The sequence below is a fragment of the Bos taurus genome, chromosome 7 (assembly GCF_002263795.3).
Source record: "Bos taurus isolate L1 Dominette 01449 registration number 42190680 breed Hereford chromosome 7, ARS-UCD2.0, whole genome shotgun sequence".
Lineage (NCBI taxonomy): Eukaryota > Metazoa > Chordata > Mammalia > Artiodactyla > Bovidae > Bos > Bos taurus.
In genome coordinates this window covers 49,435,400-49,460,628 of record NC_037334.1, presented here as the reverse complement: position 1 = coordinate 49,460,628, position 25,229 = coordinate 49,435,400, and the positions used below count along the sequence as shown (strand labels likewise).

The 25,229-nt window shown below is 34.6% G+C and overlaps 1 protein-coding gene across 15 annotated transcripts in view; it reads left to right on the top strand.

Moving 5' to 3' along the window:
• The window catches only part of FAM13B (family with sequence similarity 13 member B), a 95,590-nt gene that overhangs the window by 36,980 nt on the left and 33,381 nt on the right, over positions 1-25,229 (top strand). For 8 of the 15 annotated variants that reach the window (XM_024995189.2, XM_024995185.2, XM_024995195.2 and 5 more), the window contains exons 7-8: positions 4,356-4,451; positions 6,354-6,514. In XM_024995189.2, coding sequence (XP_024850957.1) covers positions 4,356-4,451; positions 6,354-6,514 — 257 coding nt within the window. The remainder of the gene's footprint in view (positions 1-4,355; positions 4,452-6,353; positions 6,515-25,229) is intronic. The other 7 variants (XM_024995194.2, XM_024995198.2, XM_024995191.2 and 4 more) reach the window with 1 other exon arrangement.

The following is a 25,229-nucleotide window of genomic DNA, read 5'->3' as shown; positions in this document are numbered from 1 at the left end:
TTTGTAAGAGTAGTGTGTTTTTGTTTTTGCAAAGAAATTGCTAGCATAGAGGAATGTAGGCAAAGGTTGAGAATTAGAAGGTAGAGGGAAAGGTGGTATATAAAATTGACACAAACTTTTAAAAATGTTTTTTTGATTGAAGTAGCAAGTCAGTGCAGCAGTGTAACCATCATCATATTAATTCCCATTAGGGAAGCATCAGGAGAGTAATAGTTTAGGTTGCAGATGTTTTAAATTTTGTGGCTCTTGAATATTAAAACCCATTTCTCAACAGTGTATTTTGTTGTTACTGTTATGCCTTAATGGTTGAGACTATAAAAGGGTCCTCATTCATTTCTTCTTTATGAAGTGAGAATATTGATTCTGAGTAATTGTTTTTGACTGTAAAGCCACATTAATCCAGACTTCTCAGGTTTAGAATTCATGCTTTAGGTCTGTCTGGAAGTTTTTCTTGTGTACTTAAGTGAAATGATTTGTCAAGCAAACTTGTATATTAAAACCTATAATGTTATTTATATTTTGAGTGTGGGGTGGGGCTGCTACCTTTTTAAAAATAATAATTCACCTGGTTAAAAATAAATAAGGTAAAATATATAGTAAAATGTCCTATTCGTACCTGTGCCCATCCTCTCCCTCTCATTGGTTTTTGAATGTGTTTTTCCAGAATTTCTTTATGCAAATGTAAGTAAATATTTCTTAGAATTTTTAATATTTTTAATTTAATATTTTAATTTTTATGGAAAGTAGCATACTTTACATAGTATTCTACACATTGTTCTTTTTTAATCATTTGACAATGTATCTTGGAGATCTTTTATTGGAATGTAAAGAACGTAGTCTTTTTTTTTTTTAATATCTGTGTGAGTAAGTTCTCTATTGTATGAATATAGCATATAATTTATCTGATTCATAGTATCTGTATCCACTTGAAATGGTGATAGCACATCCCAGTTTTCTCAGAGGCATCGTAGTTTATATCTGCTTTCTAATGTAATTATTAGAAAGAAATAATAAAAAATTATAATATAATATAATCAAATAATAAAAATTATTGTTATTTTAGTAGCTTCCCTTTTCACTTTCAAATGTATCCAAGTTTAGATGATAAATTATATGGTTATGCTGTTTATTGATGGACAATGGATTATTTCCCTTCATTTGTTCTTAAACTATAAAGCAGCATCTCTTGAATGTTTATCATACATATTTTCATTCATTCTTATAGGTGTTGGCTTTGATTATGTGAGGTAGGAGTTTTATTTCCTAGGTAGCCCAGCTTTTATTTAAAAGGGTTTCTATACCGTTGTGAACTTTTATAGATAAGTCTTTTTAATAATTGGGAATTATACTTTGCTTAGGTTTGTTTTGTGTTTTTAAATGAAGTTTAGTTAATTTACAGCATTGTGTTAGTTTCGAGTGTACAACATAGTGATTCAGTTATACATGTTACACATTCAGTTATGTAGCTAACTTTTTTCAGGTTCTTTTCTCCTTTTTCAGGTTCTTTTCTCTTATAAATCATTATGAAGTATTGAGTATAGTTTCCTGTGCTATATAGTAGTGGTACACAGTTGTCTCAAACTCCTAATGTATCCCCCCCCCCCCACCACCTTTGGTAACCATAAGTTTGTTTTCTATGTCTGTGGATCTATTCTATAAATATTTATTTTTTTTAAGATTCCACGTATAAGTGATATCACATGATATTTGTCTTTCTCTTTCTGGCTTACTTCACTTAGTATGATAATCTTTAAGTCCATCCATATTGCTGCACATGGTATTATTTTGTTCTTTTTTATGGCTGAGTAATATTCCATTGTGTGTGTGTGTATGTATCAGTTACATGTGTATATATGTATCAATCACATCTTCTTTATCCATTCATCTGTCAGTGAACATTTAGATTGCTTCCATATTTTGGCTGTTGTAAATGGTGCTGCTGGGAACACTGGGGTGCGTGTATTTTTTCAAATTAGAGTTTTTGTCTTTTTCAGATACATGCCCAAGAGTGGGACTGCTGGATCATATGGGACTCTATTGTTAATTTTGTAAGGAACCTCCATACTGTTTTCCATAGTGGCTGCACCAGTTTACATCCCCACCAAGAGTGTAGGAGGGTTGCTTTTTCTCTACACCCTCTCGAGCATTTATTTTTTGTAGACTTTTTGATACTGATCATTCTGACTGGAGTGAGGTTAATACCTCATTGTGATTTTGATTTGCATTTCTCTAATAATTAGCGATGTTGAACAGTTTTTCATGTGCCTTTTGGCCATCACATGTCCTCTTTGGAGAAATGTCTGTTTAGATCTTCTGCCCATTGTTTTTGTTTTTTTTTTTAATTTTTATTGTACTGTATGAGCTGTTTGTGAATTTTGGAAATTAATCCCTTGTGAGTTGCATTGGTTGTATTCCACCCCCCGCCCCCATTCTGTAGGTTTACTTTTTGTTTTGTTTATAGTAAGTTTAATTAGGTCTCATTTATTTTTGTTTTTACTCTCAGAAATGAAGCCAAAAAGCTATTATTACAATATGTGTTAGAGAGTGTTCTGCCTCTGCTTTCCTCTAAGAGTTTTATGGTATCCAGTCTTATATTTAGGTCTTTAATCCATTTTGAGTTTATTTTTGTGTGTGGTGTTAGAGAATGTTCTAATTTCATTCTTTTACACGTTGCTGTCTGGTTTTCTCAACACAACTTATTGGAGAATTTGCCTTTTCTCCATTGTTTAGTCTTGTCTCATTTGTCATTGATTAGTTAGCTGTAGGTCGGTTCCTTAAATTTTTTATATTTTCTTCATGTAACCATTTTTACCATTGTCTGACTTTCCTTCCCTCTTTTTCTTCTTCCTTTCCTTTCTTCCTCTCCTCTCTGTTTTCCAGTATCAGAAACTATTAAGAAGACAGTAATAGATATCAAATTATAATTTACCATGTATAAACTGAGGATGAATACATATGTATACACACACACATATATATATGTTATATATGTATTTGTGAGATAAATCAAGTCCGTAGAATTTGTAGCCTGAAACAGTGCTCCATGGAACTTCTGGCATATTTTTTTGAAGGTTTCCAACTATACAGTATGTGACATAAGAAACTTGATTAAAATAAAGAACTGACACAGCTGTTCAGAATTATTTTTGCTGAAAAGAAAATGACAAGAAGAGGACAAGTGAATATATGTGCCTTAAATGTTTAATGCTTTTTGATATCCATATGAACTCTCACCTTTGGGGGATTCTGTGTGCCACCTTTCTTTTCATTTTAGTTCAGTAGTTAATTTTTTAAAATAAAGTTAATGGCTGCTGAAAATGAAACAACATACACACATTTGTGTTACTCATTTTCTACTTTTCTGAGATGATTTGACTTATAAGAAACTGATGATGCCAATTTGATCTAAAGTTTGTATCTTGACTCTTCTAAAGTCTGCAGGGTATATTTTGATTATGTTTTACATTGTGGTATAATTCTCTGATATTTCTATTATCCTGCAGCTTTCTTACGTAAACTGAAATATATTCATAGCTCACATATATTGCATTTATATTTCTGTATTTTTTTAAGCACTATAAAAACTGACTCAAAATATATTGTGCTTTACATTAAATAGTTGTGGTCAATTAACACCTGTAAATAATGTTGAATTCTGCAGATTTGACTGTGAATAGAAAAGAGGATATTAGCATATTGAACAGAATATGCTCAAAAAACAGGGTAGTGTAATGAGTCCTGAGAGACAGCAAGGTATATCACTTATCTTGGCTCATGTTGCTAATCACCAGAATCTATTGTCTACTTTTCTTACAGTTTGAATTATAACTGGATTTCAATAGTACAGATTTCTGAAATTTCTTTTTTAAGGTAGATTTCATATCTTTCATATTTGACTTGTGAAGCTGAATTGATCAGATACTGAGTGAAAGTAAAATCTCCTCAAACTCAGCACCGTTTGGTTGCATTTTAAAGTTGTTATAACTTAAATGCTGCTAATTTGTTATCCACATACATAAAGAGGTGGGCAGACCCGGCCTGTCCTGGCAGTGCATTGGTTTTCCCCCTGATTTTGATATTTGAGGAAAGCAAAACTTATTTAGCACTCTCTACTTTCAGAGTTTTATCCCATTAATGCAAGTATTTGGCCATTAGGTCCTTTTCAAGGTAGTAGATTTTTTTTTTTAATAGTATGAGAGGTCTCCTTTGATTGGAGATGTTGAATAGGAAGTGTTTGAGTAATGACTCAGAGTCAGAGAACAGATTCTGTGTATGGGATCCTTAAATGATTGCAAATCCAGTAGAGTGGTTTGAAGATGTAGGTGATAATTATGTTTCTTTATACGTTTGAGAAGGCAGGTAGCAGCGTTCTCCACAAGCTGGAGTCTGGAGAGCAGGCATTTCACGAGGTCCTAGAGAAGGGAATTACAGCAGTCAAAGAAGGAAGAGATGTAAGTATGGCTGAGGGTTTTCCATAAGTGAAGTTGAGTCAGGTGCCTATATAGGGTAGGTTCAGAATAACTTATGAACAGAATATTGATAAGCAGAAGGTCAAGTTGATAAGAGGATCAAGAAGAACTTTTGAAGCTAAGTTGTGGAGTGATGGAGCATTTTTATCTAATTTTTACTCTTACCCAAACCAATTTAATGAATTTTTACTGCAAGAAATTACACTAGAAGGCCTGGGGTGAGGGGTGGGGGAGTGAGAAGAAAGACCCATAGGCAATTGATTGTGTTCATGTCCTATCTTAGTTGATGGTTACTGGTGAAAATGTTAGGAAATATCTATTAGTTTACATAAAGCTTATTGAATCAAATATATATTCATTATAATTGAGTGTAAAGTTTTAATGGAAAGAGCTATTGACCGTAGACAAACTGATTTTAAAATCGGTGATGTAACATTAAAATTGCAGTCCTTCTGAACCAAAAATGTGTGTACTGAATAGTTATCTATTCTCAGTTTAAATAGTCACGTTACTTTTTTTTTTTTTTTTTTGCAGTCATCTAATCTTGTACTCAAACCTAAGAACAGTATTTTCTTGCCAGTTTTTTTCCTTGGATTATCAAGTAGATATTAATTAAATACATTCTTGATTTTAAGTAATTTATTAAATACATAGATAGAGAAAGAGAGTAACTTTCCATTTCATCCAGTTTAAAAACTGACCTGTCATTTGAAATTTTCACCTTTATGTATAAATCTAACTTCTCAGTTAATCATTTCTGTGTCTGTGTTAGTCGCTCAGTCGTGTCCGACTCTTTGCGATCCTATGGACTGTAGCCCACCAGGCTCCTTTGTCCAAGGGATTCTCCAGGCAAGAATACTGGAGTGGGTTGCCATGCCCTCCTCCAGTAACCACTTAGGCCAATGATTTTCAGTACTTGTTAATTAGGAGTTGGTAGAGTATCAAAGTATAATTACCCTCTGATTCAAATTTTCATTTCTGAGAATCTTGTAGCAATTGTTGTATTTGCCTGTCAGGAAAAACACTAGTGTTACATGTAGCAGTAATCATTCTAGGTATTGTCAGCCCATTTGGCTAGAATGGATAGAACTATTTATGTTTACTGTTTAATGTTTTTAATGACTAGTATTAATTTATAAAAAATGGTGTGATTTTATGGCTAGTTTCTTCTATGGGATAGCTTAATAAATGTTTTTCATTTGAAAATATTTTGTTCGTTTTCCTTCTTAGATATTTGTGTCTTTTTAATTAGAATGATTATTTACTTATGTAGCCAGTTTGATAATAGAAAATGTTTTACAGCCCCTGACAGAAAGAGAATTATAACCTTGAGTTGTGCTTCATGGTAAAAATAGTGAGTTCTTCCTTGTTGTAAGGTCCAGTTTCTGCATGAAGAGCTGAGTCTGAACCATTTAGAAGTTAGCCATCATTTTCTAAAACATAGTTAAGACCTTAAGGCAAAATTTCTGTGCCCTTTTTTTTTCTACACTTATTCTGTGTTAAAATCACTTGTTCAGTGCACTTGGAAATTGGAGAGGTCAGTTGAAATCTTCATTGTAGCTCTTAGATTTACAAATCTGATTGGTTAGGAAATGAAGCTTTTTAAATGTTATAGTGTGCATGCTTTTTCATAGTTTGCAGTCTTATTCGTATTCCTAGTGATATACTAATATAATCATTACCTTCTGCTTTAAAAATATTATGTTTGGTTTGAAATTTTACTCTAATGTGGAGAAGTTGGCAGATACTTTGTAAGGGAAATTAGTCTTAAGGAAATGAAGCTGAAAATGAGTTGTGTTTAAATTTTTCTTAGAATAGTATGTTTTAGATATCAGTTAACAGTTTCATTAAATTTTAATTCTCGGTTTCCTCTTACTTATATAGGTTAATGAACTTTCTGAGGAAGAAGAAGAAGATGAAAAGCTGGAACATATAGAAGAACTTCCAGAAGAGGGTGCAGGAAAATCAGATGACATGCCAGAGGTGGTACAATTAAGGATGACTGAAAACATCCTGGAACCAAATAGTGTTACAGCATCAACAAGGTAGTATTTCATTTGAAAGGACTAATTTTTGAGCACTTCATTCTGGTTGTAAATTTACTCAAGCACTAAATTACACAGATTATAATGATATATGAAAGATTAATTTGTATATGAAAAAGAACAATAAGAATGTTTTAAAGAAATAAACTGGTTAAGGCGTTTTCAGCTATTAATACCTTCTAAAAAATAATCTCTTATGTATATTTTCTCTTAAAGTTAATTTGTTTTTGTATTATTAGTGTATTAGTTGGGTTGTGTAAAATTTCAGAACCTTTGAAAGTAGAATTGCTAGAGAAACATATAGTGGTTGAGTTGACTATATTTCCAGCTCCTAGGCACTAGATTGAACTAGGCTTTGAGAAGAGGACTCTGTGATTCTTTAAGATGGTGCTTTCCAATCCTTTCATGTGTAAAGTGCTATTAAAGATGGTAGGCTGGAGGCACTATCGTAGCACATGGGTAGGACCATTGGACACAATGTTTAGGAAGCATTAGAGAATTCAAGAACGCCCCATTCATAGCTCTAGGTTTGGTAAATTCTGTCCTAGTTCTCTGTAAAGCTCCATGGTTTTCTAATTAGGGGGACGGTTACTTGTTTAGGCCACTAGATGTTTTTCATTAAATTTGTGTTCAATAAAATAGTGATTTAAAAAGTAGAGAAAATAATTTGATTAAACAAATATTTAATTATTAATTTAAATATTTAATTACTAATTAATTCATTTAAATAGTAATTTAAGAGACAACAAAATATTTAAAAAATAACTAGTAATTTAATGAAAGAACTATTCATTGTCATCTAGAAAAATTATAAAGTAGTTTAAAGTGTATACTTGTAAACTTTTGTTTAGTTGCTAGGTCATATTTGACTCTTGTGATCCCATAGACTGTAGCCCGTCAGGCTTCTGTGTCCATGATATTTCCCAGGCAAGAATACTGGAGCAGTTTGCCATTTTCTTCTCTAGAGGATCTTCCCAACCCAGGGATAGAGCCCATGTCTTCTTTATTACAGGCAGATTCTTTATCACTGAGCCACCAGGGAAGCCCATACTTCTAAATACAACTATTAAATGTCTCTTTGGGACTCTATATTTTTATATTAGTTATAGTTTCTTCAGACAGGAAGATAATTTTGGTATATTAACATGTTTATTCACCTTTTTGGTTGTGGTTTAGTTGCTAAGTCGTGTCCAACTCTTAAGACCCCATGGACTGTATGTAGCCTGCCAAGCTCCTCTGTCCTTGGAATTTGGAATTTCTCAGGCAAGAATACTGGAGTAGGTTGCCATTTTCTCCTCCAGTTCACCTTTTTGCCCCTGGTATAATTTTTTGTTTGTACTTTTCTGTTTACATGATATTCTTAATTCTATGTTAGATATATATGAAAATACTTATAAGCTATATGCTAAAGTATTTAGCTATGTCTTAATTATGTATTTACTTTAATTCTTTTTTCTGATCTTTGAGTTATTCCAGCTTACTCTACAGCTTTTGTTCTTAGGTCCTTTTATCCTTCTTTTGGCTTTTTCCAAATAAATTTGGAAAATTCATTAGGCTCAAAGAGAAAATTTTCCTGTGACTTTTGATAAGTATTTCCAGACTGCTTAAAATACTTGTCTCAGTTTTCATTACTGTTAGCAGTATTTTCTTGAGCACCTGAAAACAATAGATTTAAACTGGTGTTCTTTATTTTCTTTGAGTTATGCTTGCCGATAATGTAACCTCTAGCTACATGTGGCTATTTAAATTTAAACTTAATTAAATAAAATTTAAAAAATTTCCACAGTTGTGCTAGTCACATTTCAAGTGCTCAATAGCCGTATGTGATGAGTGGCTAGCATAGTGGACAGTGCAGATATAGAGCAGTTCTATCACTGTAAAAATTTCTTTTGGATAGTGCTCATTTAGAGAGGTGAATTCGTTAGCCATATTATTTGTTTACCAGCAAGGTTAAATATTGTTTGAAATGCATGCTGCTAATAGTTTCTTTTTTTGGATCATCTGTCTAGCTTTATAGAGGATCCTCCTTCCTTCCAGCACAGCCATTTTTAGATGGAGTCATTGGAGATTTGAGGGTAGTCAGGATTCCTTAATTGCAAATCATAGAAACAGATCTTGGCTAATGGAAAGAAAAAAGATAATTTATTAGAAGAATGCTGGATAGGTACCAGATTTGAAAGGAAAAGCAGAGAGAAGAACATGAGAGCTCTAGAGAATTTAGTATAAAAGGGTCATGGAAGAATCTCTTCAGCATGTGGCTGTTGCTGTGAGATTTCAAACTACTTCCTTGCATCTGTCATTCTGCTCAAGATCAGATTCCTGTCGGGTAACAGGGGAGAGGATCTGGCATAAATTGGATTGTGTGTCCATTCCCCAACCAGGGTAGAGGTGAGTCATTGTAAATTATGCATGTATCAAGAGCATTGGATGGAGGGAAGAACTAGTTTGCCACTGAAAAATGGGGCTAATACCAAAAGAAAGGGGTCAGGGTATCAGGCAATACAAATAGATGTATCTGTCACAGTGGTCTTCTAGATTTAGTGCTGACCCCTATAAATTTCAGTTAGTATTTATACATTAAATTTTAGGTTTGGCTGATTGAGAGCATAAAGGCAAAGAACACATTCATCTTAAAAAATTTTTTTTTTAAAATTTTGTATTGGGGTATAGCCGATTAACAATATTGTGATAGTTACAGGTGAACAGCAAAGGGACACAGCCATACATATACAAAAATACATTCACCTTTGATGAAAGAAAGGTAGGCAAGAAATATCCTAGAATGCATAGGACCTAGAAAATAGGGAGCTCTTAATAAATTCATTTTAGGGAATTAATGGATACTGTGTTGCATGAAGCTAGTGATTGAACTTTTGCTAACTAAATGTCTTGTCTTTTTTTTTTCTTCTGTATTTTATGTATTTTGACTTTGCTGGGTCTTTGTTGCTGCACATGGGCTTTCTCTAGTTGTGTGCAGGGGCTACTCTTTATTGTGATGTGTAGTCTTCTCATTGCAATGGCTTCTCTTATGCAGAGCACGGACTCTAGGCTTGTGGGCTCAGTAGTTGAGGTCTGTGGGCTCAGTAGTAGTGGTTTGAGGGCCCATGGGCTTAGTTGCTCCATGGCATGTGGGATCTTCCTGGATCAAGCATCAAAGCTGGGTCCCCTGCATTGACAGATGGATTCTTAACCAGTAGACCACCGGTGAAGCCCATTAAAGTTTTGTCTCTTTGAGTTTTCCTCTGAGGTAGCTTACAAATATTTTATGGAAGTATTAGATAGCCTACTTTGTATTTCTGTGGGAAGATATGTTAGAAACCTCAGGGAAATAAACATTAAGTGACAATTGAGCAATTCTTAAACATTTTGGTCTCAGATGTTATACTCTTACAAATCATTAAGGACTCCAAAGACTTTTGTTAATGTTGATTTTATACCTTTGGATATTTACCATATTATAAATTAAAATAGCATAAACTGCTGGGTGTATTCTTTGTTGAGTTGTACTTTGAAAGATGCTTAGGATTTGTAGCTGAAGTACAGCTATTTATGATCCAACAGGTTTTGTTGTTGTTGTTGATAGATTTCTCCTCCTTTGTTAGTTTTAAGTCATTGATTCTCAGACTTTTTGGTTTAGTTTGTGGACCACAAAGAATTGTTACTATGGGTTATAGCTATTGGCATTTACTCTTTTGGGAACCCAAACTGACAAATTTCTTAAAGTAGTAATGAACTCATTACATGTTAATGTAAAACTTTTTAATCAAAAGTAGCTTTTTCAGAATCTTCCAAGAATCTTTAGTGAGAAATTTTTTAGTGGCATTGTTTACATTTTTACAAATCTTTTTCATGTCTAAGTTGATAGATGGTAGCTAGATTCTCACATTTTCTTTGGCATTTAATTTGTTGCCATCTGTTATTTTGGTTTAAGTATGTGAAGAAAATCTAGCATTATATAAGTAGGTAGCTGGAAAAAGGTAGAGAATTTTTATAGTCTTTTCAGATAATTGTGGATATTCTTTGACAGTACACCAAAACTCAATAAGTTGTAGTTTATTAAAGGTTATTTGTAATGTGGAACCCGAAAGCATATCTGAATTTTTCATACTCTGATCCATTGGTCTCTCCTGTACTTTGAGAGAATCTTTTAGCCATGCTTGATTTTGTAATATGGTATATTGGTATTTTGAAAAATACTGCCTTACTGAGTTATTCAGAGTTTCCAAATAGTGATATTATATCAAAATATATATTCTTTAATATCACCACTGATTATATCAAAAGTATCTTTAAGTATTAGTATGCTATTAAGCTTCTGGTGGAGGATACAGATTTTCCAGAATTCTAATTTTTGTTGGAAAACCCAAATTTTAGTAGTTCTGTCTTGCTTATTTTTGAGAAAATTTCTACCAGATATTCAAATTGGAGTGACTATAATCTGTCAGTCTATCTTTCAAGTAAAAATGAGTGTTTCATGCTAAAAGTTAAGCTCTCAACTCAAACAAGACAAGCATCATTGCAAGCTGTGCAGCAGAATTTGCTTTGTGTGTACTTCCTATTTGTCACACCACATATTGAAGTATGTTCAAGGGCTGAGATAAAATTAATAATATGTATTACTTCTTCATCAAGGACTTGTTCCTTTTAAAAAAAGATTGCAACTGAGTAGTGTTGAGGAATGCACTGGGCATGGTTTGTTTGGTACCACTTGCCTGAACCTTATGCTAAGACCCAAAGCAGTGTTCTTCTACCATTGATTTTGCATCATCATGCAAATATCAGCACAGTGAAATGTTATGAAAAAACAGTTTTGATCTTTGGTTCACAGACCACTCTTACAGAACCAGTTTAAATATTTTCTACTACTTGGTTTAAATATTTGTGTATGGGTTGTACTGAGTGACTTATTTATGCATCTGTTATTTCTATACATTGTTTGCCATTAGCCGTATTTTGTTAAGATTGAGCCAAGTGCAGAGTGGAAAAAATGGTGGGATTTAGGGTATGGGTAACCTAGGTTACACAAAAAAGCAGAAGTTTTGGTTACTTCTGAGGCTCAGTCTTACTCAAGAAGTACAAGGAAATCCCAAGCTTGTTTCTAAAGTGTGTTGTATCTGTTTAGATGAAAAATGATTGCTTTATATTCACACGTTTATATACGACTTGGCTTTATTTAGATATTCAAATGTTAGGGGACTCTTTACCTTTTAATAGAAAATAGAGAGTTCTGTAAGAGTTCTTTATTTTCACTGTGCTTTTCACAGTCTGTTTCCTAGACTGTATTGAAAAGGTTTATTTTGGCTTGAGGTTAGTTAACTTTTAATTTATATTGCTTCTAGAACTACAGATCAAAACCCCAGCTAATTGGCATTATTGTAAAGTTCATTTAAAATTGTACTTTTAATGCCTTGCTAAAACTTGGAATTTATAAAGAATAAAAAGTTTGATGCTCTTTTTCATGTGCTGTTGCTGCTAGGGCTTCATTTTTGTGAGCTCAATAGTTTATGATGGTTTGATTTTAGGTGTAATGCAGGAAAGAAGATGTAGTGGTTAAGGAAGAATTCCAAGTTGAGGAGTTTGAGACTGGTTTGCACTTCATTCTGTGGGTACCTTATATGTTGAAATCCCATGGACAGAGAAGCCTGGCAGGTTGCAGTACATGGGGTCGCAAAAGTCAAACACAGCTTAGCAACTAGCACTTTCCTATTGTTGAAGAAATGTCCCTTCAGCTGATTATAGGTGCACAAGAAATGTAGTAGTTACTTTTTCCTTTAAGCCCAGTAACTAAGCAGTTTGCAGAATATTTCAATTGGTAATCATTTCACCACATTTTCGCTAGCTAGGTTCCACTTAAAAGGGAAAAGAGGAAGAAAATGTACTTGGTGGGAGTGTCAGAAATGTTGGGTGGAAAAAAGTAAAATTTATGCTTTGGGTCAATAAGATAAATTGTTAAAGTAAAACAATTTTTGAAGTTTCAGAGCATAATAAGAACCAGACAGGTTCTCTTCCTCCTTCCTATTGCCCCGAAAATGATACATGGTATTTTAAAGACTTGTGGTTGTTATAACTTACTAACTTTCTAATAGTGAGGAATCTTTTCAATTTACTGTTGTCATAGGTATAGGGTATTCCCAGATTGATGGGGAAAGTGAAGAAATGGATTTTGCTTTTGATTGGAAAGGAATATGTGGCTTTTGTTTTGTTTTATATATTTACTTTCCAAAACTATAGTTTTTGAAATAGTCATTTAGTGGGGCTCTGGCATAAATTATCTGGAAATCATCCTTATTTTAGATTGTAAAAATTAACCATTAATGCCTTTCTGATTTGGATAATGAGTAGTAATAGTTCTCTATTGTTCATCTGTTTTAGCAATGTCATATTTGTCATAATTTATAGCTCTTGATATAGTAGTGATTAATGAAAACAAACAGACTTTTTTCCTTTATAGTAGGTTATGCTTAAATATTTTTATAGAATAAGCCAGATTCAGAATTTTGTCCCCCTTTCCCTACCTCCCACCGAGTTGCATAGTACTTGGGAAAAAATTTGTGGACTGTTGATTGGGTCCTTGTCAATAGTGACCTCATGTTGCAGCCTGCTTCCGTTTAGACTGCAGCTCTGATGGCTCAGCAATTTTTGTAAGCCCATCACCATCGTTTATGGTATTTGAAGTTGCTTTACTTGATGTTTTTGTTAGGAGTTCCACCGTGTTCAGAATGGCTTGCAAGGCTCTGTTACCCAGGTAAAGTGATCTTTTATCAGATTTAATTGAAACAGAGCTTCAATACTTTTATTGAAGTATTATTTGTAATATTAAATATTTACAGTTGGGAAATTAAAATAGTAGTAGTTCCCTATGATAATTGTATTTGATTACAAAAAATTAGTAATTGGAATAAATGGCTGCAAGATTGATTTTATATTCTCAAGAAGGTCCTGTGATTCTAGGCAGATTTTAAAATAGAGTTCACAGCAGAAGGGAGAAAAAAGGTCAGAGAATCACTATAGTCTTCAGCGTTACACTTAGTTGTAGCCTGAAATAACGTGTGACCCTTGTGATTTATTGTTTGTCCTTTTTGTCTGATATTCCTTGTCTGGTGGTTTAATAAAAAGAGATTTTTAAGTGGTCTTTATGGCATCTGTCTATAGTACCTGAGTAATTTGACCTTGAATTTGTCAGCATTTATTCTTTGTGTATCTTTACTAATCAGAATTCACCTACTTAACATTATTTTGCTTCGGCTGCAGATGCATAGCCATATTGATAAATCTTTTTTTTTTTTTTTTAGCCATAGGTTTGTGTTAGCTTTGGTTTGTACATAAGTACTTTATTCCCCACAGAACGTGGCAAAAATCTGAAAATAAAGAATAATTAAATTCTTTGAAATATGAAAACTAAGTCAGTCCTTTGCTCTTGAGGAATTTTGAAAACAGTTTTACAGTCAACTTTGTAGCCTCAATCTGACTCATTCAGTACAAAATCTATGTATTTGATTTGTTTACTATAGCTTTTTGGGGGTAGGGAGAAGGTTCCTATTGAAAATAGCTATTTATTTGATTGTTCTAGCTTGTTCTTCAGGGCCAAAGAATCTTTACTTTCATTCTAATAATCTGGCTTGCTGATGAATACTTTTACATATATTTTAATTCCAATAGCGTTTAAAAAGGAAAGGAAACTGAAAGATCAAATCCTCTGGCTGCCCTCCAAATTTAAGACCATTAGAACTTTTTTTCTGTTTGACTTCTTTGGATAGGTGGAAAATATGATTAAAGTTTAATCTTTTGGGAGGCTAGATAGCTCTTGGCCAGTGTTTCTTACATTTATTAGTATGGATAAGAATCATCACTGATGCTTCTTAAAAATGTAAACTCTGAGGTCCTACCTTAGGTTTGGAGAGGAACTGAGGAATCTCCTTTCCTTTTTTTTTGGAATCTCCTTTCTTAAAGCTTTTTTTTTTTTTTTAACTGAGAAAGAAATCAAAGTTACAGAAATGGGTGTAAAACAAATGTATATCAAAACACGTTAGTAAGAGCAAGTATTCAAATATTCTAGAGTTGGAAATAAACACTGAAAGCACCCCAATAGCTCTCACAATCCTGATCTCCTTACTTTTATGGCAATCACTTTTTTCTATATTTTGGAGCTTCATGAAAATTATATCTTGCTATATATGTTTTCTTGATCCAGCTTCTTTCACTGAACATTTTATGAGAGATTTCTCTATGTGGTCACATGTCACTGTGGTTTATTCATTTCATTTGTAAAGTATTCCATTTTATGATTACACCATAGTGATTCAGTTTACTGTTGCTGGGCAATTAGATTATTTTTATTTTTGACAATTGTGAGTAACATGCTATGTACATTGTTGTACACATCTTCTGGTACTCACATGCATGCACATTTACTGTCTTTATACTTGAGTAACTATTGATGAATTGTTTTTCATGGTGCTTCTCCAGTTCACATTCCCATTAACAGTGTGTGAGCATTCCCATTGCTTCACATTGAGTATTTCATTGTCATTTTAATAAGATTAATCCCCTTTTCATATTTGTGAGGTGCCTGGTCAAGCCTGTTTCCTATTTTTTATTGGGTTTTCTTTCTTATTGAAAAAGGAGCCCTTTTTAGGAGCCCTTAAAAAATAAGTGTTGTATTTTTCTCATTGTGTTATACCTTTTCCTTCTCATATTGTGCCTTCTGATGAATAATTCCCAATTATCTGCTAAACTGCTGCTGCTGCTAAGTCGCTTCAGTCGTGTCCGACTCTGTGCGACCCCATAGACGACAGCCCACCAGCGTCCCTGGGATTCTCCAGGCAAGAACACTGGAGTGGGTTGCCATTTCCTTCTCCAATGCAGGAAAGTGAAAAGTGAAAGTGAAGCCGCTCAGTCGTGTCCTACTTTTAGCGATCCCATGGACTGCAGCCTACCAGGCTCCTCCATCCATGAGATTTTCCATGCAAGAGTACTGGAGTGGGGTACCATTGCCCAATTATAATTGTAGATAAAAAATTCTGGCAGAATTCTGTTCTTTATTTTATGGCTGAGTAAGATTCCATTATATATATATGTGTGTATGTATGTATACATGTACCACACCTTCTTTATCCATTCTTTTCCCTTTGTGGTTAATGCTTTTTGTTCCCTGTTTAAGAAGTCTTTTCCTAACTATATACTCCTGTCTTGTAAAAGTTGCATCTTTAATCTTCCTTGTTTAGGTCTGAAATCTACCTGGGATTGATTTGTCTGCAGTGTGTGGCAGATGCCAAGTTACCTTTTTCATCTAGATACTGTTTTTTCCCTGCTTTCTATAGTGGCACCTTTGTTCTAAATCAGGCATGGGTCTGTTTATATTCCGTATGTCTGTTCTTGTGCCAGTGCTATACTGTCTTATTTACTTTGGTTTTATGGTTATTTGAAGTCTAGAATAGGGTCCAAATCTCCAATAAAATAACATTGTCACTTCAGGAGAGTCTGATATAAGAGGCCCATGGATTACATCCCTGTTTAAGGGGTAGTTAGAAAGCTTCCATATTCTAGTTTAATCTTTTATTAGTGTATGTGTATAATTATAAATAATTATAATTATAATTATAAAAGCATTTATTAAATATAAGCATTTTGATACATGGTTGCACACATACTTTATGTACTTTCTCATGTTATGTTTCCAAATTTTATGAACATTAGTAGTTTAAAAATGATACATTGACTCTGTGTAGCCTAGTCCATTTTATATATTTGCTGATATTTCTTAAAAATAATTATGCAAATATAGTAAAATTTTAAAAAGTTTTTTATTGACATATAGTTGATTTATAATATGGTGTTTCAAGTGTACAGCAAAATGATTCAGTTATATGTATATATATTTTTGTCCAGATTTTTTCCTGGTTATTACAAGACATTGAATATAGTTCTCTGTGCTATACAGTAAATCCTTGTCTGTTCTATATGTAGGGTTGTGTATCTGTTAATCCCATACTCCTAATTTATCTGTCCGTTCTCCCCTTTCCCCTTTCATAACCATAAGTTTGTTTTCTGTCTGTGAGTCTGTTTTTATTTTATATATATATTCTTTTGTATTATTTTTTATATTCCACATATAAGCGATATCATAATAGTATTTGTCTTTGTCTATATGACTTATTTCACTTAGCCTGATGCCCTCCTAATCTATCCATGTGCTGCAAATGGCAAAATTCTTTTCTTTTTTTATGGCTAACTAGGATTCTATGTGTGTATGTATGTATACATGTACCACATCTTCTTTATCCATTCATCTGTTCATGAACCTTTAGGTTTCTTCCATATCTTGACAATTGTAGATAATGCTGTTATGAATATTGGGGTTCTTGTATCTTTTGAAATCAGGGGTTTTTTGTTTTGGATATGTACCCAGGAGTGGAATTGCTGGGTCATATGGTAGTTCTGACTTTTAGTTTTTTTGGCATCCTCCATACTGTTTTCCATAGTGGCTGCACAAATTTACATTCCCACCAGCAGCGAGCTGTTGTTGTTTAATCACGTAGTTGTGTCCAACTCTTCTGCATTCTCATAGACTGTATCCTGCCAGGCTCCTCTGTCTGTGGGATTTCCCAAGCAGGAATACACGAGTGGGTTGCCATTTCCTTCTTCAGGGGATCTTCCCAACACAGGGATCGAACCCACATCTCCTGCATTGACAGGCAGATTCTTTACCACTGAGCCTCCAGGGAAGCCCTAATAGTATACTTGGGTTCCCTTTTCTCCTCATCCTCACCAATATTTGTTCATTTGTATTCTTTTTTTGTAAATTAATGTATTTTTTATTGAAGGATAATTAATTTGTATTCTTTTTGATGATAGCCATACTGACAGGTATGAGGTTTCTCTTTGTGGTTTTGATTTGCATTTTGATCAGTGACATTTTACTGAGTGATTGTTTATCTTTTATTTGATTCTTTGTGAAGTGTCTGTTGTGCACATATCCACTAGTATTCCATTGATAACCTAACCTAATAAAAAAGAGGAAGAAAATCTTTCTGGGAGGATGAATAGATAGCTAACAGTGGCAAATTTGGAAAAATACAGGAATGTAAGCCCTATGAAAAATTAAAACATGGCACAAGGCTTTAGTAACAGATTGATGGAGTAAGCAGTTGAGAATTAGAACTTTTGGAGAATTTGTTGTAATATAAAGAAGGAGCTCACCAGAAATCACAAATTAAATGGCAACAAGAATGATGTTAGATTTATAAATTTTCTTCACATCAACATATATCAACATGTCAGTTGATATATGTTGGTATTAAAAGGTATTAAAAGTAAAACGAGTGTTTCTAGATAGGTCAAAAATTTACTAAACTTAGAGACTGCTCATCTTACTGAGAAAAATATACCAGATTTAACTTTATGAAACAGCAACTCATAATCAATGAAAAATCAACACATCATTGTAGTGGAATGTCAGAAAAGTATCTGATATCCTAGTTGACATTTAAACACTCTTTGGGGAAAGCTTGATTTGCCATATTTGGTTTTTTTTTTTTTTCCCTGTAAGTCACTAACTTTCAGCTCATCTGAAACTGCTAGGAAGAAACTGATGGCTACACTGTTCTTTGTGCACATATATGTGATTCCCACCCCCCACCCCAGCTTTTCCTGATTTCAGAAATGAAAATGATGAAATGATTTCATTTAAATATAAAAAAAAATTAGTTACTTTACTTGAGGGTATCAGCATGAAAGCATTTTGCTAAAAATAATTCATTCATGAATAATAGATTCAAGGGATTAGATCTGATAGACAGAGTGCCTAAAGAATAATGGATGAAGGTTCGTGACACTGTACAGGAGGCAGAGACCAAAACCATCCCCAAGAAAAAGAAATGCAAAAAGGCAAAAGGTTGTCTGAGGAGGCCTTACAATTAGCTGAGAAAACAAAAGTGAAAGGGAAAGGAGAAAAGGGAACATATACCCATCTGAATGCAGAGTTCCAAAGAATAGCAAGGAGAGAGAAGAAAGTCTTCCTATAAGTGATCAACGCAAAGAAATAGAGGAAAACAATAGAATGGGAAAGACTAGAGATCTCTTCAAGAAAATTAGAGATACCAAGGGAACATTTCATGCAAAGATGGGCACAATAAAGGACAGAAACGGTATGGACCTAAAAGAAGTGGAAGAGATTAAGAAGAGGTGGCAAGAATACACAACTATACAAAAAAGATCTTCATGACCCAAATAACATTGATGGTGTGATCACTCACCTAGAGCCAGACATCCTGGAATGTGAAGTCAAGTGGGTCTTAGGAAGCATCACTATGAACAAAGCTAGTGAAGGTGAAGGAATTCCAGTTGAGCTATTTCAGATCCTAAAAGATGATGCTGTGAAAGTGCTACACTCAATATGCCAGCAAATTTGGAACTCTCATCAGTGGCCGTAGGACTGGAAAAGGTCAGTTATCATTCCAATCCCAAAGAAAAGCAATGCCAAAGAATGTTCAGACTATGACACAGTTGCACTCATCTCACATGCTAGTAAAGTAATGCTCAAAATTCTCCAAGCCAGGCTTCAACAATACATGAACCGAGAGCTTCGAGATGTTCCAGCTGGATTTAAATAAGGCAGAGGAACCAGAGATCAAATTGCCAACATCCAGTGGATCGTTGAAAAAGTAACAGAGTTCCAGAAAAGCATTTACTTCTGCTTTATTGACTACGTGAAAGCCTTTGACTGTGTGGATCACAGCAAACTGGAAAATTGTGAAAGAGATGGGAATACCAGTCCACCTTACCTGCCTTCCGAGAAATCTGTATGCAGGTCAAGAAGCAACAGAGAACTGGACATGGACCAACGGACTGGTTCAAAATTGGAAAAGGAGTACGTCAAGGCTGTACAATGTCACTGTTCATATTTAACTTATATGCAAAGTACATCATGTGAAATGCCCGGCTGGATGAAGCATAATCTGGAATCAAGATTGCCAGGAGAAATAAGAATAACCTCAGATATGCAGGTAACACCGCCCTTATGGCAGAAAGTGAAGAGGAACTACAGAGCCTCCTGATGAAAGTGAAAGAGAGTGAAAAAGCTGGCTTAAAACTCAACATTAAAAAAACGAAGATCATGGCATCTAGTCCCATCACTTCATGGCAAATAAGATGGGAAAACAGTGGAAACAGTGAGAGACTTTAATTTTTTGGGCTCCAAAATCACTGCAGATGGTGACTGCAGCCATGAAATTAAAAGACACTTGCTCCTTGGAAGAAGAGCTATGACAAATCTAGGCAGCATATTAAAAAGCAGAGACATTATTTTGCCAACAAAGGTCTATCTAGTCAAAGCTGTGGTTTTTCTAGTAATCATGTACTAGAAATGTGATGATGTGAGAGTTGGACCATAAAGAAGGCTGAGCACTGAAGAATTGATGCCTTTGAACTCTGATGTTGGAGAAGACTCTTGAGAGTCCCTTGGACTTCAGGGATATCCAACCAATCAGTGCTAAAGGGGAACAATCCTGAATATTCATTGGAAGGACTGATGCTGAAGCTCCCGTACTTTGGCCACCTGATGCGAAGTCTCATTAGAAAAGACCCTGATGCTGGGCAGGATTGAAGGCAGGAGGAGAAGGGGACGACAGAGGATGAGATGGTTGGATGGTATCACTCACTCGATGGACATGAGTTTGAACAGGGTCTGGGAGATGGCAAAGAACAGGAAAGCCTGGTGTGCTGCAGTCCATGGGGTCACAATGAGTCGGACATGGCTGATCAACTGAACTGAACTGAATTCACTCATGAAAAATAGCATAATATTGGCAGTTAAAAAAAACTTTTTTTTTAAACTAGAGAGGTTATGTGTGCCAAACCAGGTTGGTTAGTGTTGTCTGATAAAGCAGTTGTGCAATTTGCTATTAATGTGTTTAAGGGAGACCTGAAGATTATTGGATGAATGGTAAATGGTGTTCATTTCGTTTCCTACAGACAATCCTGATAATATTAACCTCTGATAGACCTTCTTTCTTCCTCATGTTGGTTAGAGTTTGTGTTGGCACATTTTACAGAGTATTTTCATAGAACTGATTTAAATTTACTTTTAAAAATGATTCTTTTCATTAAGGAATCACATGCATACAGAAAAGTTCACAAATCATAAGGTCATTGAATTACCAGAATGAACTCAACTTGTATAATCATAGCATGGGTTCTTGCTTCTGTCCCTTCTCAAGTGCTACCAATCTCTCTTCTCCCACAGTAGCCACTATCTAACTTTGATTATTGTACATTAGTTTTTTTCCTCTTACTGACTTTTTTCCTTAGAAAATTGACTTTACTGAGACATATTTTTCATACAGTAAAATGTATTCATTTTATAAGTGCTGATAGTTGCTCAGTCATGTCCGACTCTTTGCGATCCTATGAACTGTAGCCCACCAGACTCTTCTGTCCGTGGAATTCTCCAGGTAAGAATACTGGATTGGGTAGCCGTTCCCTTCACCAGAGGATCTTGGATCTTCTCGACCCACGGATCAAGCCCAGATCTTTTGCTTTGTAGGCAGATTCTTTACCATATGTGCCATGGATGTATCTATTAACAACCATAGCATTCAAGATAGAGACTGTTTCTGTCTCTTCCCTTACTTCTTTATAATTGTACTCCCCCTGCTCCCTGCAATTTCTGGCCCCAGGCAATTACTGATCTGCATTCTATCACTACATAGATGAATTTTGCCTGTTTTAGAATTTCATATAAATAGAATCTCACAGAGTAGGTACTCTTGTGTCTGGCTCTTTTTGCTTTGTATAATGTTTTTTGAGATTCATGTTAATGCATGTGTCAGTTATTCAAGACTGAATTCAAGACTAGAATTAAAAAAAATTCTAAGTATATTCCATTGTAGGGATATTCCACACTTTGTTTATGCATTTACCTATAGGTTGTTTATGCAATCAACCTATAATAGGATTGATGACTATTTTTGGCTCTTTTGAATAAAGCTGCTATGCTTTATTCATATATGTAGATATGAATAAATATATATATATGTATATGTATATTTACATATACATATATTTATTTATATGTAGAAGTCTTTGTGTGGACTTAAACTTTCATTTCTTTTGAGTAAATACCCAAAAGTACAATTGCTGTGTCACATAGTAGGGGTTTTTTTTTTTTTTTTTTTTAGTTAATTAATTAATTTTAATTGGAGGCTAATTACTTTACAATATTGTAGTGGTTTTTGCCGAACATTGACATGAATCAGCCAGCCACAGGCACACATGTGTTCCCATCCAGAACACCCCTCCCACCTCCCTCCCCATCCCATCCCCCAGGGTCATCCCAGTGCACCAGCCCTGAGCACCCTGTCTCATGCATTGAATCTGGACCAGTGATCCACCTCACAATATGATAATATACACATTTCAATGCTACCCTCTCAAATGATCCCACCCTGGCCTTCTCCCACAGAGTGCAAAAGACTGTTCTTTACATCTGTGTCTCTTTTGCTGTCTTGCATATAGGGTCATTGTTACCATCTTTTTAAATTCCATATATATGCATTTGTATACTGTATTAGTGTTTTTCTTTCTGACTTACTTTGCTGTATATAATAGGCTCCAGTTTCATCCATCCCATTAGAACTGATTCAAATGCATTCTTTTTAATGGCTGAGTAATCCATTGTGTATATGTACCACAGCTTTAGTATCCATTTGTCTGCCGATGGACATCTGGGTTGCTTCCGTGTCCTGGCTATTGTAAGCAGTGCTGCACTGAACATTGGGGTACATGTGTCTCTTTCAGTTCTGGTTTCCTTGGTGTGTATGCCTAGCAGTGGGATTGCTGGGTCATATGGCCGTTCTATTTCCAGTTTTTTAAGGAATCTTCACACTGATCTCCATAGTGGCTGTACTAGTTTGCATTCCCACCAACAGTGTAAGAGGGTTCCTTTTTCTCCACACCCTCTCCAACATTTATTGTTTGTAGACTTTTTGATAGCAGCCATTCTGACTGGCATGAGATGGAACCTCGTTGTGGTTTTGATTTGCATTTCTCTGATAAAGAGTGATGTTGAGCGTCTTTTCATGTGTTTGTTGGCCATCTGTATGTCTTCTTTGGAGAAATGTCTGTTTAGTTCTTTGCCCCATTTTTTGATTGGGTCGTTTATTTTTCTGGAATTGAGCTGCAGGAGCTGCTTGTATATTTTTGAGATTAATTCTTTGTCAGTTGCTTTGTTTGCTATTATTTCTCCCATTCTGAAGGCTGTCTTTTCACCTTGCTTGTAGTTTCCTTTGTTGTGCAGAAGCTTTTAATTTTAATTAGGTCCCATTTGTTTATTTTTGCTTTTATTTCCATTACTCTGGGAGGTGGGTCATAGAAGATCCTGCTGTGATTTATGTCAGAGAGTGTTTTGCTTATGTTTTCCTCTAGGAGTTTTATAGTTTCTGGTCTTAGGTTTAGATCTTTAATCCATTTTGAGTTTATTTTTGTGTATGGTGTTAGAAAGTGTTCCAGTTTCATTCTTTTACAAGTGGTTGACCATTTTTCCCAGCACCACTTGTTAAAGAGATTCTCTTTTCTCCATTGTATATTCTTGCCTCTTTTGTCAAAGATAAGGTGTCCATAGGTGTTTGGGTTTATCTCTGGGCTTTGTATTTTGTTCCATTGATCTATATTTCTGTCTTTGTGCCAGTACCATACTGTCTTGATGACTGTAGCTTTGTAGTATAGTCTGAAGTCAGGCAGGTTGATTCCTCCAGTTCCATTCTTCTTTCTCAAGATTGCTTTGGCTATTTGATGTCTTTTTGTATTTCCATACAAATTGTGAAATTATTTGTTCTAGTTCTGTGAAAAATACCATTGGTAGCTTGACAGGGATTGCATTGAATCTATAGATTGCTTTGGGTAGTATACTCATTTTCACTATATTGATTCTTCTGATCCATGAACATGGTATATTTCTCCATCTATTTGTGTCCTTTTTGATTTCTTTCATCAGTGTTTTATAGTTTTCTATATATAGGTCTTTTGTTTAGGTAGGTTTATTCCTAAGTATTTTATTCTTTTCATTGCAATGGTGAATGGAATTGTTTCCTTAGTTTCTGTTTCTGTTTTCTCATTGTTAGTGCATAGGAATGCAAGGGATTTCTGTGTGTTAATTTTATGTCCTGCAACTTTACTATATTCATTGACTAGCTCTAGTAATTTTCTGGTGGAGTCTTAGGATTTTCTATGTAGAGGATCTTGTCATCTGTAAACAGTGAGTTTTATACTTCTTCTTCTTTTCCAATCTGGATTCCTTTTATTTCTTTTTCTTCTATGATTTCTGTGGCTAAAACTTCCAGAACTATGTTGAATAGTAGCCGTGACAGTGGGCACCCTTGTCTTGTTCTTGACTTTAGGGGAAATGCTTTCAGTTTTTCGCCTTTGAGGATAGTGTTTTCTGTGGGTTTATCATATATGGCTTTTATTATGTTGAGATATATTCCTTCTGTTCCTGCTTTCTGGAGGTTTTTTATCATAAATGGATGTTGAATTTTGTCAAAGGCTTTCTCTGCATCTATTGAGGTAATGATACAGTTTTTATCTTTCAATTTGTTAATGTGGTGCATCACGTTGATCAGTTTGCGGATATTAAAGAATTCTTGCATCCCTGGCGTAAAGCCCACTTGGTCATGATGTATGATCTTTTTAATATGTTGTTGGATTCTGTTTGCTAGAATTTTGTTAAGGATTTTTTGCATCTATGTTCATCAGTGATATTGGCTTGTAGTTTTCTTTTTTTGTGGCATCTTTGTCTGGTGTTGGTATTAGGGTGAAGGTGGCCTCATAGAATGAGTTTGGAAGTTTACCTTCCTCTGCAATTTTCTGGAAGAGTTTGAGTAGGATAGATGTTAGCTCTTCTTTAAATTTTTGGTAGAATTCAGCTGTGAAGCTGTCTGGTCCTGGGCTTTTGTTTGCTGGAAGATTCCTGATTACAGTTTCAATTTCTGTGCTTGTGATGGGTCTGTTAAGATTTTCTATGTATTCCTGGTTCAGTTTTGGAAAGTTATACTTTTCTAAGAATTTGTCCATTTCGTCCAGGTTGTCCATTTTATTGGCATATAGTTGCTGATAGTAATCTCTTATGATCCTTTGTATTTCTGTGTTGTCTGTTGTGATTTCTCCATTTTCATTTCTAATATTGTTGATTTGATTCTTCTCCCTTTTTTTCTTGATGTGTCTGGCTAATGTTTTGTTTATTTTATTTATCAACCAGCTTTTAGCTTTGTTGATTTTTGCTATGGTCTCCTTTGTTTCTTTTTCATTTATTCCTGCCCTAATTTTTATGATTTCTTTCCTTCTACTAACTGTGGGGTTCTTCATTTCTTCCCTTTCTAGTTGCTTTAGGTGTAGAGTTAGGTTATTTATTTGACTTTTGTCTTGTATCTTGAGGTATGCCTGTATTGCTATGAACCTTCCCCTTAGCACTGCTTTTACTGAGTCCATAGGTTTTGGGTTATTGTGTACATAGTAGGTTTTATAAGAAGGCTGCCCAACTGGCTTCCAGGGTGGTTGAAACATTTTACATTCCCATCAGCATTATGTGAATGTTCTATTTGCTTCACATCCTTACCTACACTTTAATTTTCAGTATTTTAGTAGTATATATATATCTCATTGTGGGTTTTAAGTTGTATGTTTGATAGCTGTGGTAAAAATGAGTCTATTATCTAGGTTTTTA